This window comes from Cheilinus undulatus, linkage group 20 (genome assembly GCF_018320785.1).
Source record: "Cheilinus undulatus linkage group 20, ASM1832078v1, whole genome shotgun sequence".
In the NCBI taxonomy this organism is placed as follows: domain Eukaryota; kingdom Metazoa; phylum Chordata; class Actinopteri; order Labriformes; family Labridae; genus Cheilinus; species Cheilinus undulatus.
The window spans coordinates 6,950,161-6,968,078 of NC_054884.1; the positions used below are offsets into that span (position 1 = coordinate 6,950,161).

At 40.8% G+C, this 17,918-nt stretch overlaps 1 protein-coding gene across 1 annotated transcript in view; it reads right to left on the reverse strand.

Annotated features, from left to right (window-relative positions):
- The window catches only part of LOC121527975 (caveolae-associated protein 1-like), a 56,878-nt gene extending 45,409 nt beyond the window's left edge, over positions 1-11,469 (reverse strand). The window contains exon 1 of the mRNA XM_041815034.1: positions 10,635-11,469. Within this exon, the coding sequence (XP_041670968.1) occupies positions 10,635-11,165 (531 nt within the window). The 5' untranslated portion in view covers positions 11,166-11,469. The remainder of the gene's footprint in view (positions 1-10,634) is intronic.
- Positions 11,470-17,918: the final 6,449 nt, after the last annotated feature.

Below are 17,918 nucleotides of genomic sequence, written 5' to 3' on the forward strand. Positions count from 1 at the left end.
TTTGAATGACAGTGACAGAACTAAGGAAAAAAATATGCACAAATTTTTACAATCTGCAGAAAACATTTTGTGAAATGCAAACATTGGAAATTAATTGCAAAAAATACCTATGAAAACTTAATATAACGCAATGACATGGAAACAAATAAAGAGATTATTGATGATAACAACATGTGTGCTGGATTCAAAGAATTTGGGCTTTTTAACCCTTTTTACCACTGTTCTTGCTCACTTTTACCACTTTCTACACTTTTAGCCCATGTTTTCTACATTTTTTCACTTTTTTTCACTCTTTAAGCGCTTTTCAACATCTTCCACCCATTTTCAACCCTTTTTGTATTTCTGTAACCCATTTTTTGCCTATCTTAAATAAGAATTATGTGACTGCATGTCACATTAAGCTATTTTTTCCCACTTTAAACTCATTTTTTGTCACTTTTTAACCTGTTTTTACCTGTTTATCTGGCTATTTTAACCCATTTTTTGCACTCTGTTGCCTATTTCTTCAATCCAAGTTGGTTCATTTTCCACCACTTTTGCCACTCTTTAATCATTTTTCAACATTTCCCTCCCATTTTCCCCCCTTTTTGCAATTTTTTTGGTAGCAAATTTTTTACCACTAATCCCATTTTTGTCTCCTTTGAGCCTTTTTCACCACTGTTCCTTTTCATTTTGCCTTTTTTTTCCTACATCCAATCAAATTTTTTCCACATTTAGCTCATTTTTGTCACTATGTAGCACTGTTTTCTATATCTGGTCAATTTTGCAACTTTTTTTTTTTTGCCACATTTAACCCATTTTTTCCAATTTTTGCTACTTCAGCCCATTTATATACTAAAATGTACATATACTGTATATATACTATATAATATCAAACTGAATTCACCCAAATTTGAGCTGGCTCACTGGGCTTCTCTGAGAAGTCAGAAATGAATCAAGCATAACATTCAACCACTAAAACTCATTTTTCTGTTCAGGAATGCAAGTAAATAACTATAATTTGACATATTAATCAAGACATATTAATGTGCTTTACTGTTTTTTTTTTTTTTTTTCATTTTTTTTTGTAAATCAGTAAATTTGAAAATTAATGGATAACAATAAAAAATTATATTTCAGCATTAAAAATATCATTTGGGTTAAAGAGCTTCTACATATTGGTGTATTAACCATTGCAGAAACATAAAAAAGGATTTTGGTAATTACCAATGCTGTTAATTTAGGGCAGCTGTGGCATAAACCTTACTTTGGTCAGGGTTAGGGTGGTCTAATACATTTGTTAAGCACTGTATATTTAAAAATATAAATTACAGCTTAATTTTAGAATGATCATGGATTTGCTGACCTCAAGTGGCCCCCAGTTTGGCTGGGCCCAACAAAGTTCTCTCCCATATCCCCCCTTATCAGCCAGTCACATGACCACATCATAACATTCAGTGTGTTTCACTCAGAAACTTCATGAATTAACATTTAAAGGTCATGTGACACCTGTGTTACGCCGGGTCCTTATGGGTGAAGTACTACTTAATACAAAAATAATTGCTATTATGTAAATGCACAGCCTGAAATTGCAATTTAGAATACAGTTAGATTCATTGGGTCTCACTGGTTTGTTTGATGCTCTACAGTATCCAGTCACAGCACACTTCATTTCACATCATGCACATCCACAAACATGGGCACTGTAACACAGAATCAATAAGACGGCTCTCCTTGAGATTTTGTCATATTATGTCGTGATGATGTAGCGGTCCCTCGGTCCAGCTTGGCTTGGAGCAATATGAGTGAAAGCCAAGGAAACTTGGAAGGGGGACATGTGGGCTTCAGTGTGCAATGGAGCAACTGTTCCTAGTGTAAGTGTTCCCAAAGTCATCAATTTGTCTGAGAAACTGATTTGTGTAGTCTAACTTTGGATGCATTTGTTATGTGGAAGAATCAGAGACTGTATATTTCATTTTTGCATATTCAAAGATAAAAGTGTCTGATAAACTTGCCTCAATTTTCAGTGAGTCTGTGTGTGTAATAAAGTGTGTAATCTGCTTGACAGCAGGGTGAAAACTGTAACGTTCTCTGCTTTGTTTGTCTTTCCATCATGTTCTTTAGAGCATATCTGTTTCTAACACAGTGTCAACACTGTCTCTGTGAATGGCCTTGATTTGATTGTGCATGGAAGTATAAAATGACAGTTGACTCCTCACAAAGGCCAAGTATTTCTCTGTTGACACACTATCTCTGTAATCCAAATAACACTGTTACAGTTCAGTTGTTGGAGTTTTTCTCCGTCTAGCGCTGATTTTGGAAGAATCTCTTCTTAAAGGGCAGCGGAGAAGCACAGAAAATTGAAAACAGAACAACACATTGTGGTTAGCTTTTTTAATGAAGATGAATCTGACGTTATGTCATCGCTGGCAGCCGTAAACAAAGCCAGTGTTTTGAGTTAGCGAGGGAGCCAGAGATCGGCATTTCAGGGGGAGTTTCTGTTGCCACAGGGCCCGAGCTGTTGGCTAACTGCAGCAAAATCTGAACCAGTTTTGTTTTTCACTATGTGTTACTTCAAGTAGTGGAAAAAACTGCAGCCCTCAGCTCCCAGACTTTAATATATACTAATTAAATTGTTGATTTATGATGCGTGCAGATTGAGAAATGTACAGTCATCGGATTCCTGGTGAAGTGATGATGGAGATTTGCTCTTTTCTTGCTGATAGCTCTGCCCCGCTCATCTGTGGATCATTAAAATCCTGTGCTGGTGTGCCAGGACCAGGAAGCCAAAGATATTGAGTAAGAATGTGGAAATGCACAGCCATTCACAGACAGCATGGTCTGCATGAGGGGGGCTATACACTAGATGATTTTAGGCCTGGTGTGCCCCCCTTCAGTAATCTGGGTGGCACGTCAGGGCTTCATTAATGGTTTGCTTTTCATATTTAACCGATTAAAGTCTGAAAACACAAATTATACCCATAAATTTCTAATTTTTTGGAACTGAAATGTTTATTTCACATCTGTGTGTAAGATATTAAGGGGTCTCCAAGAGGGAAAGGTGTTCTTGTGTTATCTATTTTATCTATCTTGTACTTATATGAGTCAGAAAGGCCTAAAGCAAACCTTATCTCCTATAGCACTGATCATCAACTGGCAGCCCGAGGGCCATTTCAGGCCCCCCAAGAGCTTTCTGATCCCAGATGATCCCAGAAGATCACTAAATTCAGAAAAGGAGGAAAAGAAGATTTTGTGGTTTTAAGAGTGTTTGGCTTTAAATGTCTTCAGCTTTTAAATCGATCCCGTTATTATAAAAAAAAGGGTAAAGACTGACAGAAGTGTTGCAAAAATGGCCAGATTAAGTAGTAAAAAAGGGTTAGAGAGTAGCAAAAATGGATGATAAGAGTCAAAATGGGACATGGAGTGGCACAAGGGCCAAAAATTGGCAGTGAAAGTGGTGACAAGAGGTTAAAATGTCAATCAATGCCAACCAAAAATGGGTAAAAGTGGCAACATTGTGCAAAAAAGTAATGAAAATTATTTAAAAGTGGCAAAATAGATAAAAGTCTGGCTCAAAGGGGATAAAACATGTAGGAAAAGTGGTTTAAAAGGGGTTAAAGTATGGCAAAAAAGTTGGATTGCAGAGGCAAAAAGGGGCAAAATGGGTTAAAAGAGGCAAAAAAAAGAATGGCAACAGAGTGAAAAAAGGTTAAATAGTGGCTCACGGGGGCTATAATTGGCAGGAAAGTTGCAAAAATGAGTGAAAGAGTGACAAAATTGACAAAAGTGGCAAAAATAGATGAAAGAGTGGCTCAAAGGGGATAAAACATGCAGAAAAAGTGGTTTGAAAGGGGTTAAAAATTGGCAAAAATGTAGATATTACAGGCAAAGAGGGGGTTAACCCTTTAAAGCCCAAAAACACAAATTATAGCCAGAAAATTCAAATTTTATGGAACTGAAATGTTTATTTCACTTTGTACTGAAATCCAAAAAAATGAAATTTCCATAAAATTCAACATATACATATATTTTGTATCTCATTTGATACATTAGGTGTTTCCACTTGAGTGCATTATCATTTATCAGAGTGTTTTCAGAAGTTTTTTTTTTAGTAATTTATGATCATATTGATTAGATAGAGGTATCATAAAAGTATGTATCAAAGATGATACGAGGTTAAAGTCACCTCTGAATAACATAAAAATACTATTTTAGACATTTCATGACCTTAAGTCTATCTACATGCAGAGATTTGTCCATATGATGACTTTACTGTTCTTAATCAGAAGAGCAGGGGTGGTTATAGTCATTTGGAGGCCCTGGGCAAAAACCAGTATGAGGCCCCTTACCTGTAGTGATTGAATGAAATATTTTGAAGCTTCTTTTTCTGATAGCAAAGCCAGAAAAAAAGTGAAATATACAGTTTATTCAGACGGTTTTCAGACCCTTCTCACTTTTTTCAAATTTGTTGTTCTGCAGCCTGATGATGCAGTCGAAAAAAAATCATTTTTATTTTCATTGATCTACGTTCAGTACTCTATCACGGTGAAGTCAAATCAAAATTTTAGACATTTTTGCAAATTTATGAAAAACAAAAAGCAGAAATATAACATCCACAAAACTACTTAGAGCTTTTGAAAAAACACTTGAAATGTAGCCCAGGTTCCTCCCATTTCTCTGGATCTCTGCTGAGATGTTTCTACACCTTTATTGGAGTCTACCTGTGGTAAATGAAACTAATGCATGAGGTCAAAGGAACGACCTGCAGAGCTCAGAGACAGGATCGCTGCAAGGCACAGATCTAAGTTCCTGGTCTTCCAGCCAAACTGAGCAATCAGGGGAGAAAGGCCTTTGAAAGAAAGGTGACCAAGAGCCTGATGGAGACGGGACAAAGTTCCAGAAGGACAACCATCGCTGAAACACGCCACTGATCTTGGTTTTATGGAGGACTGATGAGATTGAAGCCTCTTCTCAGTGGAAAACACATGAAAGCCTGCTTGTGTTTTTTGTTTTATTGTTTTTTTGCAAACTCCACGTGGGCTTGAGGGTAGATCAGTGGAGAGCTGCAGTGATGGTAGTCCTTCTAGAACTTTGTCCCATCTCAGGATCATCACAGGATCTCTGGAGCTCAGTCAAAGTGACCATCAGGTTCTTGGTCACCTCTTTTACTGGGGCCCTTCTCCCCAGGTAGCTCAGTTTGGTGTCTCTTGGAAGAGTCCTGGTTGTGCCAAACATCTTCTATTTGGGAATTATGGAAGCCACAGAATATTTTTTTGCAGACAGTTCCTTCAACCTCATGGCTTGGTTTTAGTCTAATATGCACTGTCAGCTGTGGGGCCTTTTATAGAGATGTGTATGCCTTTATTTCACCACAGGTGGACTCCAATCAAGGTGTTGAAACATCTCAGCAAAGATCCAGAGAAATGAGAGGAACTGTACTGAGGGTTGATTAACGAGAATCAAAGTGAATTTTTCAACTGCAGCACCAGACTGCAACATAACACAACTGAAAAAAAACACTGAAACTTCCTGAGTGCACTCATTCAGAAAGTATTCACATCATAACTCAAACCCGACACACTGTAATACTTTGACATGTCTCTAGGCAAGATGCAACCCATAAAAATAAATGCTATCTATTGGTGCAATATCCGCTCTTCTGCAACAACTCCTACATTTTTATTTATTGCATGCAATTTTACCACACAGTAATCCATCCAGTATATCTATAAAGATCTGCCCAACTATAATAAGCTCGATATGAGGTCATTTTAGGTTTGCTATTGAAGCCAGGGGTCCTCCACAGGAACCTTTGGGATCATCACATTCTGTTCTTGAGCTTGCTTAGCTCCTTGTTGCCTTAAAAAAGCACAACTTAATCAAAGTAGAAGGTAACTTTAGATCCATATTTATTTGAAGCACACCTATTGACAATATTTTGAGGCCCCAAATGCAACTTGTAAATCGGCATTAATATGTTTCAATTTTGTGACTGAAGCCTGGGATTTCAAGTAAGCATAGTCACCGTTGGATTATGGAAACCAGCCAGCATGAAAATATTTAATAAGATATTTAAAAGTGCACAACAGAGCATGGAAACCAGTTTGGTGATAACACTGTGCAGCAGCAGCTACAGACGTGGCCACACATCATGGCTGCTCACCCCTCAAGTTAGACTGTCATGTTGCCAAACTCTGATGGTTGGCCTCTACTGCCTATGAAGATCAGGATACCTCCAGTGGAGAAGCTGCAGAAGCCGATAGGAGCAAGCAGACCAGGAAGCATTATGGACTGCATGTTGTGTAAAGTTATGGCTAAAAAACATGGCATAAATGCAACCATGTCTTGAGCCATTATTGCAACAACAGGAGCGCCTTTATAATGTAAGCTGACAGCCATCTGAGCACAATGCTCATTCTCCATATTTGTTTGTCTTCTAAAGTCAGGTTTGATAAGTTTTCTGTGAGAGTTCATGACTGTGGTGTCTCTACAAACAGCTGATTTGAGATCTCGTGGCCTAACAGTGTGTAGATTTGGAGGATTTTTATGTTAAAAATTGGTTGAAACTGTCCTTATCTCTTTGGTCTCCAACGTTTTTGAAATTTGGATAAGATTTGAATATCAACTATCGTGCAGTCAGTTTAAAATGGCGCTGTCATTGCACAGCTATCACAGACAGAGAGAGACTAGGAGCTATAGAGAGAGAGAGTGAATTCGCTCCAAGCCATGAAGTCTGAGTCAGGCGTGGAAACTCTGAATGTTCTCGTACCACTGTGCAAAAAGCTGCAAGCTATTACATATCACAGTGCAGCCTCACAGGCTAAAAAAAGAAACAGGGCTCCCCTCAACTCCCCTCAGAGAGAGAAAGAAAGAAAAAAAACGCTGCTGTCTGTCTCTGCACATGAAGCATCTGCCTCCTCTCTGCTACCACTCCTCAACCTCACACAGGACCTTGAGCGTGCTTGTGGTATTTTCCATCTTTGTTTAAAAAAAATGGAAAGAGTGAAAATGACTTTCCGAATGGATTCCTCATGACTCGGGCAGCTACGCGTCAGGCTCACATGTGAAGGCTTGTGTGTGTTCTTCAGACCTATACATGGTGTGCTGAGGAGGGGAGATATCTGGGAGCCACCTGTGGAGCAAACTGAGGGCTGGGGCAATGTACTGTAGATTTAGGGTGGGGCAGGAGGGTGTACAACAACATCTGGAGAAAAAATAGGCACGGATAAAGACATGCACTGCAAAAAGTCTAATCTGTACATGCATGTTCGTCACATTTAAGTAAAAAATATAAACATTAATACATGAAAAGCAAACAGTGAAGCCTGATTTGATCATCAGCGCCGCAAGACAATTCTACCTAGCTGTCTAAAAGTAACACATTCTTGCAAATGAAAGTCCTTTTTTTAATAAATATTGGCTATTCAGGCCTTTTTTATGCTTGTTCATGTGTGCCAATGAGGTAAGTGTGGCTTAAAATCATCATATAGGGACAATTTTGCCCAGAAATGAGATTTAGATAGTGATTTTTGGAGCACATGGTCACTATTTTCACATTTTGTCTCACAGCATGAAAAATGATGCCTTTGCATGCTGAATATGGGGGGGAATCATCAAGAAACTGATTAAAAATGTTGGTAAGTAAGTTTATCCCACAAAAGAGTAGTTTAAACATGGAAGTTTTAGGTAAATTTTATTGAAAAGCTCTGTGATAAAACTCATTTTTGCATAACTAGAACATGTTACACATCCAAACTGCAATAACTAGATTAATGTACAGGTTTTATTTCCACAGCTGTCCATGTTTAAGTGTTTTTGACTGTTAGATCATCTATTTGCTTTGTTTCACTGTTTAGTACATGGAAGCCCTCAATATCGCACCAAAATTACATAATTGTAGCTGCATCCACTCTATAAATGACATGCTTAAATAAATTTTAAGCATGCATTTGTCTTCCTTATTTTTTTCTTTCTTTAAAGTGCTTGTGACTGTCTATTTATTTATTTATTTCGCTGCATTTGATCTTCTTTTCACTGTAAGAAACTACTGTTTTTTCTGCACATGCCCTGGTTCATTTTGCAGATGTTCAGCTGTTTGACTTTGGCTTTTGTTGAGGTGCTTTTACACCTTTATTCTGCTTGGACAGGAATCATAAGTGGTAAATAGACTTGTTTAGTGCTTTTCTAGTCATCTCAATGCCCTTCTACACTGCAGGTCACACCTACCTATTTACAACCATTCTCTCCACATTCACGCACTGTTGGTGCTGGCTATATAAAGTGGTACACGTACACACCACTGCTGCAGCAGCAGGGAGCAGGTTGGAGGTTCAGCATCATGCCCAGGAAGACATATGACTGCAGAAGCTGAGGCATCAAAACCAAGAGTTTGGTATTTCAGAGTTGATTTAAACTCCCAAAGTGCAATTTTAACTCCACTCTAATGGTGTTTTCCCATTATGCCCTTGGGCAGAGTGTTTAGGTGTGTTTTTGTGTGTTTAAAGATGTTTAGAAGTGTTAAGATGTTGTCTGTTGTACTGCTGGGGTTCCTCTGCTCATGTTATGATGTATGATGTATGATGTTATTATTCCACTAATTTGGTGACTTCCTGCCTTTGGCAGTAGATTGGCTACTGAAGAGACTGGAGTGCTAGTTGTCAGATCAGGGTATACTGTAGATCTGTACCTTTGTCTTTGCTCCATCCTTGCCATAAAGCACCTCACACTGCCACAGGTGTCCAAGGTTAGGTGAAAATTTCATGATGAAAAGTGCATTGTACTGTGCCAGTGATTAATATAAAAGTGTTGATAATTTACACCCGAAGTGAACGGAAATAACACAGTATAGTTAAAAGTTCTCTTAAATGTGTTAAAAACGGTTAAAAATCAACACTAGAAGCACTTACCAAAGTGTTAATATTTAACTAAGAACCCGTGAGAATTATATAAACTCAGAGAAAGAGTTAAATTTAGCACTATGAGAGCGGAAAAACAGTGACAATTTTGCTGTGAAGCTAAGAGCCAAATGACCCTACTAACACTGGGAGAAAAGGGAGGGCAATGGCATGAGGGAAAGAAGCCACAGGCTGGATTTGAACCCAGGCCGCCTGGGAGGACAACAGCCTCAAAGGACATGGTTGCTAGGTAACTGGCACCCTTAGAAAGTGATCCAATACCCGTATGTAGTCACGCCCAGGTCAAATCAGCAATGTGCATGTTTATGAAATGTCACAATTTGCATTTAAAGCTTGTTTCATTTTTTTTCTATCTTAACAAAAGACAGGTCTTATACCTGTTTGGATATGGACCTGCTTTTATTTTGAAAGAAAATAAGGAACTTCTGATTTTAACATGAACTTAAACCTAGAAAAAGGAACATGTGATGGACTGTGAAGGAAAGAAGGGGGCAATAAAGAAGTTAATGTTTGGTTACGTAAGGCAAAGCTGACTTTTGACTTTTCCTCTGAGCTCTCTGTGAGGAGCAGTGGTGGACTTTTTTAACATCACTGTGGCTGCAGAGAGACACTGCTGGGGCTTTAAAAAAGTGTGCTGAAAAAGAAGATAAAGCATGTAATAAAAAATGTAATGCTCAATTTATAAACCTTTATTGCGTTGCGATTAATGCGTCCTTTTTTAAGTGGCCTATTTTTTTGTTATCAATGCATTTGATTGTCTTTTTTATTTTGTGCAACAACCTATTTGGATATATAGCTGCTTTATTTGAAAGAAAACAAGGAACTTCTGTGAAATTTTACCATGGACTTAACCCTGGGAAAAGGAACTTGTTATGGACTGAAAAGGAAAAAGGAGCAATAAAAAGGTTAATGTTTGGTAACGTAAGTCACAGATGACTTTTGACTTTCCCTTGAGCTGTCTTTGAGTTTTTACAGTTAAACGAGGCTTTAAGGAGCAGTGGTGGACTTATTTGAATCAATGTGGCTGCAGGAAGGGGACCTTAATTACATTGTGATTAATGCAATAATGCTGACAGCCATAAATACTATTTATGCAGGGCTGCATGCTTTTAAAATCAAATTTAAAAATTTTAAGCACTTTTCAACCTCTAAACGAAGAAAAATCTCAACCTTTTTGCAACACTGGCCATCTGACCCATGTTGGAATCAGTGGTTTGATTGCCAGTGTCCCAAGTTTAAAAGTTGGGGAAAGTTAAAATACAAGTACAAGTAGAAATGGGACTTTTAAGACTTTTTTAGGTTCTGCTGGAACCTTGATGAAAGTAAAAGACAACAAAATTCAATTTTTTGCTTGGTCTTTCTTAAAGCGTCTCTTTCAGACTGGCTTGTTTTCGTGCTGCTGCCTCAGTGAGGAGAGATGGCACAGCCTGTCGCTTGGGCACTCGCCAGTTAAACCTTGAGGTAACCACGCCCTGAATTCATCTGCATCCCAGAAAAGTAAGGAAAAACCTCTTTGGCAAACCAGGATCTTCTTGTTTCCTCATATTTAACCCCCACAGGATTTACTCAGCTGTTTTTTTTTTTCTTGAAAATTGATGCAAAGTGGAGCCGACATTCACTGGCATTAAGAGCCAAGAGCCACACCCATCCCTGAAGTGATAAGGCGTCATCTTCACTCTCACAACCTCAAACTTCAGCCACACCTTGATGGAGCGTTTAGCCCCTCACACACTCTCTCACCTGGTAGATCATGACTTTAAAGTTGCGTCTCTTGAGCAGCTCGGCCTCGTTGTTCTCCAGCTTCTTGATCTGCCCTCCTTGCTTCTCCAGGGTGGCCCTCACCGTCTTGACGTTGACGCTCACCTTCCGCACCTTCTCCATCATCTTGTTGACGCTGTTGGATGTGGTGCTGTGGCTCTTAGTGAGTTTCGTGAGCTCGCCCTGGATGCTGGTCACCGACCGTTCCATGTCCTGCTGCCTGGCCTCCAGCCCAGTCTGGGTCTGCTGGATCTTGTCCACCGCACCAATGATCTTGTCAAGTAAAGTTAGAACCATGACCCCGTTTACTTGCTGGTCCCCTTTGGAGGCTTCATCTTTATCTTCTGCGGCTTCCCCCTCTGTGCCCAAGGTGGACAGCTCTTTCTTGGCTGCAGCCAGAGCATCGTCTTCGTCATCCGAAGGGGGGAGGTTGACCTCGTCGTCTGAGATCTCTGTGAGGGTCTTAGACTTTAACGGGTCACTTTCGTACTCCAGTGCTTCCATGGCTGCCATGCTGGTGGACTTTTAGTGTACAATCAGTTGATCAATCTTCACTTTTCTTGATCTGACTCTTGTCTTTCTTCTCTCCCTGGACCGTTGTGTTCTTTCCTTCTACTTCTACGCTCCTTTATCTCTCTCCAGCACACATGCAGTCTGTCTCTCAGTCCGTCCCGTCCACTTCAGATCCCTGGATTCAGGCCAGTGCGCAGGGGAAGCCAAGCGATGCTGGATGTTACAACATGAGCGTTAGGATGTGAATGCCACACCAGGCAGAGAAACCCTCCAGTCAAGCTCCAACCGGCAGGCAGAGTTTTTTCCCCTCTCGCCCCCCTCCCCTTTTTCCATGGGACTCTCCTCCTCTGACTCCTCCCTTGTCCACTCCCTAAATACACTTACACATCAGCAGGACTCCACCTACAGCAGCCGGGCTCAGCCCCTTGATGATTCACCAACACACCCCTCTGGTTGAGCCGTGTCCCATAAGCATGGTTGGAATAGTTAGCAGAGCTGCACTGATCTGCGTGTTGTATACAAGCTCAGGCACAGCAGACGGAGGAATGTCAGGCAGGATCTGTTATGTTTCCACTCTGCTCTCTTTTCTATGCACACTGTGTTCACTTTAATGAGGGCAGGGCTGCCTTTATCCAGGAGGAAAGGCATCAGAGAGGACGTGAGGATCCAGGAGCTGAGATTAGAGACTGAGCGGTCCTTTGATTTATTATGGCGTGGTTTAAAACGACTGCAGCGTGTGGTCTGGTGACCCTGGCTGCAGGGTTTTCAATGAGATGGAGCCTTTATGTCTGATGTGGTTCCAATGAGCTGATTATTTTACTTCCTTAAAAAAAGGAGAGCAGTTTTAAGATCATTTTGACATGTTCCTCAGTTTAAGACCCAAAAACACTTCAGTGATGTGGCTCAATAGCACCTTTTGTTTAAGTCTGCCTGCAGGTTGTAAAGCAGCACTTATCAGTCTTTTCAAGCTAGACCTTTCTTAATGATTTCATGTTTTTAAGCTCAGCCGCTAAAATCTGATGATGTCATCAGTTGTATTTTGAGTCTTGCATAAACTTGTCCCGAGACAGAGAAGACATTACCTTAAGGGTGCAGAAAACAGCCACATTTAAGAGACTGTGTCAGAGTTTATTTCATTTAGATTTAGAATTTTAGTGTAATTTAGCACAAAAAGTGCTAATGCATCTTGGTGATAAATCTTATACCCTTTTAAATGGTGCCACATTTGTAAGGAACATGCATTTGTGGGATGAGCAGCAGAGCTGAGTATGTTGGTTGCCCCTTCTTTTCTCTGCCAATGCCAAACAGATTATTCTGCCATTGACTCTTGTTTGGTGGATTGGATTGAAGTCTAAAGAGACAAGACAAATTCTTCAACCAGCATTTGTCTTAAGTAAGCTCATGTGGTTGTGTTGGTCACTCTGTGTTCAGTGGAGTTGAGGTCAGGACTGCTGGCAGGCCATTCCATCCTCTCCATGCTGGAGGTAGTCTCTGATAAACCCCGCTCTGTGGAAGTGAGCGTTATCATGTTGGAGAATCTCATCTGCATTGAGATTTCTTCCAATGATGACAAGCCTTGTCTTTTCCAGTGAAGGAGATGTCGCCCCATTGTCAAACTGCCTCCACTTAAAGATGTTACTCTATCGGTGCAGCAATCAGCATAGCATTCTCTGCATCCTCTCCACACTTTGATCCTACAATCCAACTGCTGCAGGCAGACTCATCGCTGAACTTAATGTTCCTCCATATGTTCAGGTTCCAGCGCACGTGTTTGTGACACCAGCACAATCCAGATCAGTCGAACATGGCATGCCGATTCTTGGAGCAGACACCTACTGACCACTGTAGCAGGGTCCATGCTCACGGAGTCCATACTCACAGGGTCCATACTCACAGGGGTACCAGAAGCTCAAAGCAAGAGCAAAATAGGCTTTGTGGCCTTGGCAGAGAATATATGGCAAACTTTTCATTCATACTCAGCTCTGCTGCTCATCCCACAAATGCATGCTTCTTACAAATGTAGCACCATTTAAAAGGGAAATAAACAGACTTTCCAACAGTGTATGATTTATTACCAAGAAGCAGTAGTAGTATAAAGAAATAATAACTGATTTAGTAAAATTCAAATAACATTAATAACTGTTTAAATACCATGGGAGCAAAAATGACTCCTCCATCCATCCATTCATCCATCTTCATCCACTCAACCGGAGACGGGTCGGGGGTAACAGGCTATGCAGGTCCACCCAGGCGTCCCTTTCCCCGACGACACTTTCCAACTCCTGCTGGAGAATCCTGAGGCCATCACAGACCAGACAGGACATGTAATCCCTCCAGCGAGTTCTGGGTCTTCCCCGAGGTCTCCTCCCAGCCGGACATGCCCGGAACACCTCCATGGGAAGGCAGCCAGGATGCATCCTGACCAGATGCCCAAACCACCTCAACTGGCTCCTTTTGAGGCAAAGGAGCAGCAGCTCTATTCCTAGCTCCCTCCGAATGTCTGAGCTCCTTACCCTATCTCTAAGGCTGAGCCCTGCCACCCTCCAGAGGAAACTCTATTCAGCTGCTTGTATCTACGATCTCATTCTTTCGGTCATTACCCAGAGCTCATGACCATAGGTGAAGGTTGGTTGGTTGATCGACCAGTAAATTGAGAGCTTTGCCTCTCGGTTTAGCTTCCTCTTCACAACGGTCTGTCACAATGCCTGCAGTACTGCCGATGCTGTGTCGATCCACCTTTCAAGCTCACGGCCCTTTTTACCCTCACTCATGAACAAGACCCCAAGATATTTAAACTGAAAGATTTTTTTTAAGCAAAAATGTCTCCTGGACACCCAAAACTGGTGAATTTAAGTGTTTTTTATTTTCCAACCTTCTCGTAAGACAGGTTGACTCGACAGTAAACACATACCAACATTTAGTGTACTGTTTATGTTATGATGAATGGATGGATGGATGGAAGGAGGGACAGACGGACAGAGGGATGGACGGACGGATGGATGGACAGACGGATGGATGGATGGATCATCCCAAACAACACAACTGAACAGATATTTTCACATTGCCTCCAAAGTGTTGTGCTAAAGAGGCTCTTAAATGGAACCAGAAGCAAAGACATTTACCATGAAATCAGCTAAGCTATGTCAGTCACATAGAAACATCAACAAAGCTGGTACAGATACAAGAAATATATTTAACCAACCAAAGTCTGAAAATTAAGGACAAAGTTCAATGAATGAGATACAGTTGGCTCTCAGAAACACAAAACGTGACCACAGCTTGCCTCGCTATTATTATTATTACAGTATTTAGAAAAGAGACAAAAGCTGGGACTCAACATATTTTAAGTCAACCTTAGCTTAGTGAATTCACTTATGGCTAACTGCCAAGGACACACGGTGGTTTCAGAGCACATAAACCTCGGTCCAGGGTGTACCTTTCCTCTCACCCAATAGCAGCTGGAATTGGCTCCAGACCCTTACAACCCCAAGCGGTGTAGATTAAAAAAATGAAACGACATTAACCACAGGGCATCCTGCTAGTCTCCCCTGCTCTGTCTTGGGCTTGCCCCTGGACCAATCACAATTAAAGAAACTTGGCGTCTTTCTACATTGAAATTCTAAGTCTCAAAGAGCCTACAGTTTCAGTTAGTGGAATGTTTCTCCTTTATGTACATTTTTTACTCTATGGTTTTAACTTTAGGATTCACAAAGAAGGGTACAATTCTGAAATAGAAGTCAGTGAATCTGATGGTGCCTGAGCCTACAGTGAAGGCCTTGCTGGCCGTGACAGTCCACCACTGGAAAGAAGTAAGTAACTATCTGTAGGGCTGCCAAATGTGGGTGAGATCATGTTTATTTACCTGAGCTAGCATGCAGGGGAGCTTTGGGACAGCAGCAGGGACTTGGGTTGGAACAGAAGCCTCACCAGTTTCCAGTTGGGGCCAAAGCATAAAATCGGTCTGTTTGAATGGGAGATGCCTGCTGACTTATTGAGTAATGTTGAGGTTCTCTTTAGCAAGGCTCCAAATCCTCAACTTCTAGGGAATGCTTTTTCATTTCAGCCGCTTGACTCTAGCATCTCTTCATTTGTACATGCCCACAGGATTTTGTTTTTGCAGTGCATCTCTGGCCTGTGTTTACGAAGCATGATTGAAAAGATAAAGTATACAAATTAAGATTCCCCTTAGTGACAAGAGCAGTGCCTATAAAAAAGCATTCAACCCCTTGGATGTTTAACCCTTTTATTGATTTCATAAATCAATCATGGGCAATATAATTTGGCTTTTTTGACAAAAAAAAACAACTCTTTAATGTCAAAGTGAAAATGGATTTCTATAAAGTAATGCCAATTAAAATAATAACAATAATTAAAATAAGTGACAGCATAGATACAGCACAGCACTGAGTCTGTGTGAATAGGTCACAATCAGGCTTACATATCTGTCCACTGTAATTTTACTTCATTCTTCTGTGCAGAACTGCTCAAGCTCCGTCAGGTTGCACATGGATTGGGCCTGAACAGCCCCTTTCATGTCCAGCCACAAATTCTCTATAGGACTTAGGTCTGGGCTTTGGCTTGGCCACTCCAGAACATTCCCCATTTTCCTATATTTTGCCACATTCAGTTTTCTCTCTACCTTTACAAGCCTCTAGAACCAGCTGCTGAGAAGCATCCCCACAGCATGATGCTGCCACCACCATGCTTCACAGTGGGAATGTTATTTTGGGGTGATGATGTCAAACATTAACCTTGTAAAGCAGGTGGATACACCCATTTCCTTGTTGCTCACTGGCGAATCCATCTTGCAAACCTCCCATCTGAACCGTTTGGGCCCAGTTAGAAAGTGACAGGACCAATCAGCAACGAGGGGCAGTACTTTCAGGCACAGCAGAGTCGTGACATAAACAAGCAGCAGCTGGTGCAGTTATGGAGGAAGAGATTAGTGTGGATGCTGCTAAAGCGTCAGTTTTATCAGAACTTGACAACATTTCTTCGTTAAAGAACAAGGAACAGCAGTGAGTTGTTTTCTTTTCAAAAACAACAAAAGTACTGACACATCTATAGATGCCATGTTTTGTGTTATTCCTCAGTAGCTGCACATACGCAGCTCGATAGCGGCTACGTCACATGTTTTTGTTGCTCTGATTGGCCCGTAGAGATGTGACAGACAGAACGTTCACCCAATCCCATTCCGAATTTTTTTCAAAGCCTCAAACGTTTCCTAATGAAGCTTTCCCAGACGGGTGTGTGAAACAAATCCGTCTGGCGTTGTCAGGTTAGTCAAACATAACATCTTGTCTAATATCCAAAAAGCACCATTTTGGTCTAATGAGACCAAAGAACTTTCTTCCACTTGACAGTGGAGTCTCCCACATACCTTTTGGCGAACTCAGAGTTCTTCAACAGTGTCTTTCTCTTTGCCACTCTCTCACAAAGCCTCAGTTAGTGAAGAACCCGGGCAACAGTTATTGTCTGCAGAGAGAGAGTATGCATAACTCCTTCAGAGTAGTCATAGGTGTCTTGGTGTCCTCCTTTCTTCTTGCACGCTCACTCAGTTTGTGAGGGTGGCCTGATCCAGGCAGATTTACACTTGTGCCATATTCCTTCCATATCTTGTTTAGTTCAGTGCTTTGTACATTTTTTGTATCCATCTCCTGACTTATACTTTCAATAACCTTTTTCCTGAGTTGCTTTGAGTGTTCCTTTGTCTTCATGGTGTAATGGTAGTCATGAATACTGATTAACCAATAACTGGATATCCAGTCACTTTACAGGGGCGAATATTTATACAGTCACTTATTTCACAGTACATACTTTCCTTTGATTGGCATTGTTGTTTTCATGTTGACATTAAAGACATTTTTCGTTTGTTTGTTTTTGTCAAAAAGCCAAATTTGATTGACCATAACTGGTTTATAAAATCATTCATCCAAGGAGATGAATACTTTTTATAGGCACTGCATATTTTCTTCTTTCTTTAGGCTAAACTTTAGGGACTCTCACAGCAAGGTTCATCATAAGTGTAAAGTTTATCCTTTAGCTTCTTCTCCATTGTTGCCAGAATCTTCTCATTGACACAGACAGTGAAATCAATCAAATGTAAGCTGGCCATTTCTCAAACTTATCAGAAAAGTCTCTAACTTCTTAGAACACAGCAGTCAAAATCAGACAGCAGCAAGATAAAACTGGATTTTGATGAACAATTTTGTCTGGAGGCACCACAGAGTTCCTATTTTTAGTCCATGTTTGTCTCAGTGACACTCTCCCCTCCATCCTCTGCACAGTACACAAACACACAACAATCACCAGAAACATTTGTATGCATACAAATTATGAAAACCACATGGCCCCCTGGAATATAGCGATCTCTGAGCATGTGTTTCTCGTAGAAATATGCCACAGTAATTTATGTACATTAAGGGAGCTTCAAGCTACCAAAATTGCTTGCTGGCAGCGGGCCAGTGTCCTGGTTTAAACTCTGCACCCTGTCGAACTGAGAGGGGGGTGAAAAAATAAAAATCCACTGTGGCTGTTTGTAAGGGGAAAATTTCTACAGGATCTTGTTAGTTCTGACTCAACACTTGGCCAGCTGTGGAGTATTCCACCACATCTGGTAGACCTTAATCTCAGGACGCTTGGAGGAGGGGGTTTGGTAACATACAGTACACGGTACCAATAAAAGATTAACGGTCAGGATCAAATCTCATAGGCAGAACTTAGGATATCATCTAATCGGAGCTTAACATAAAG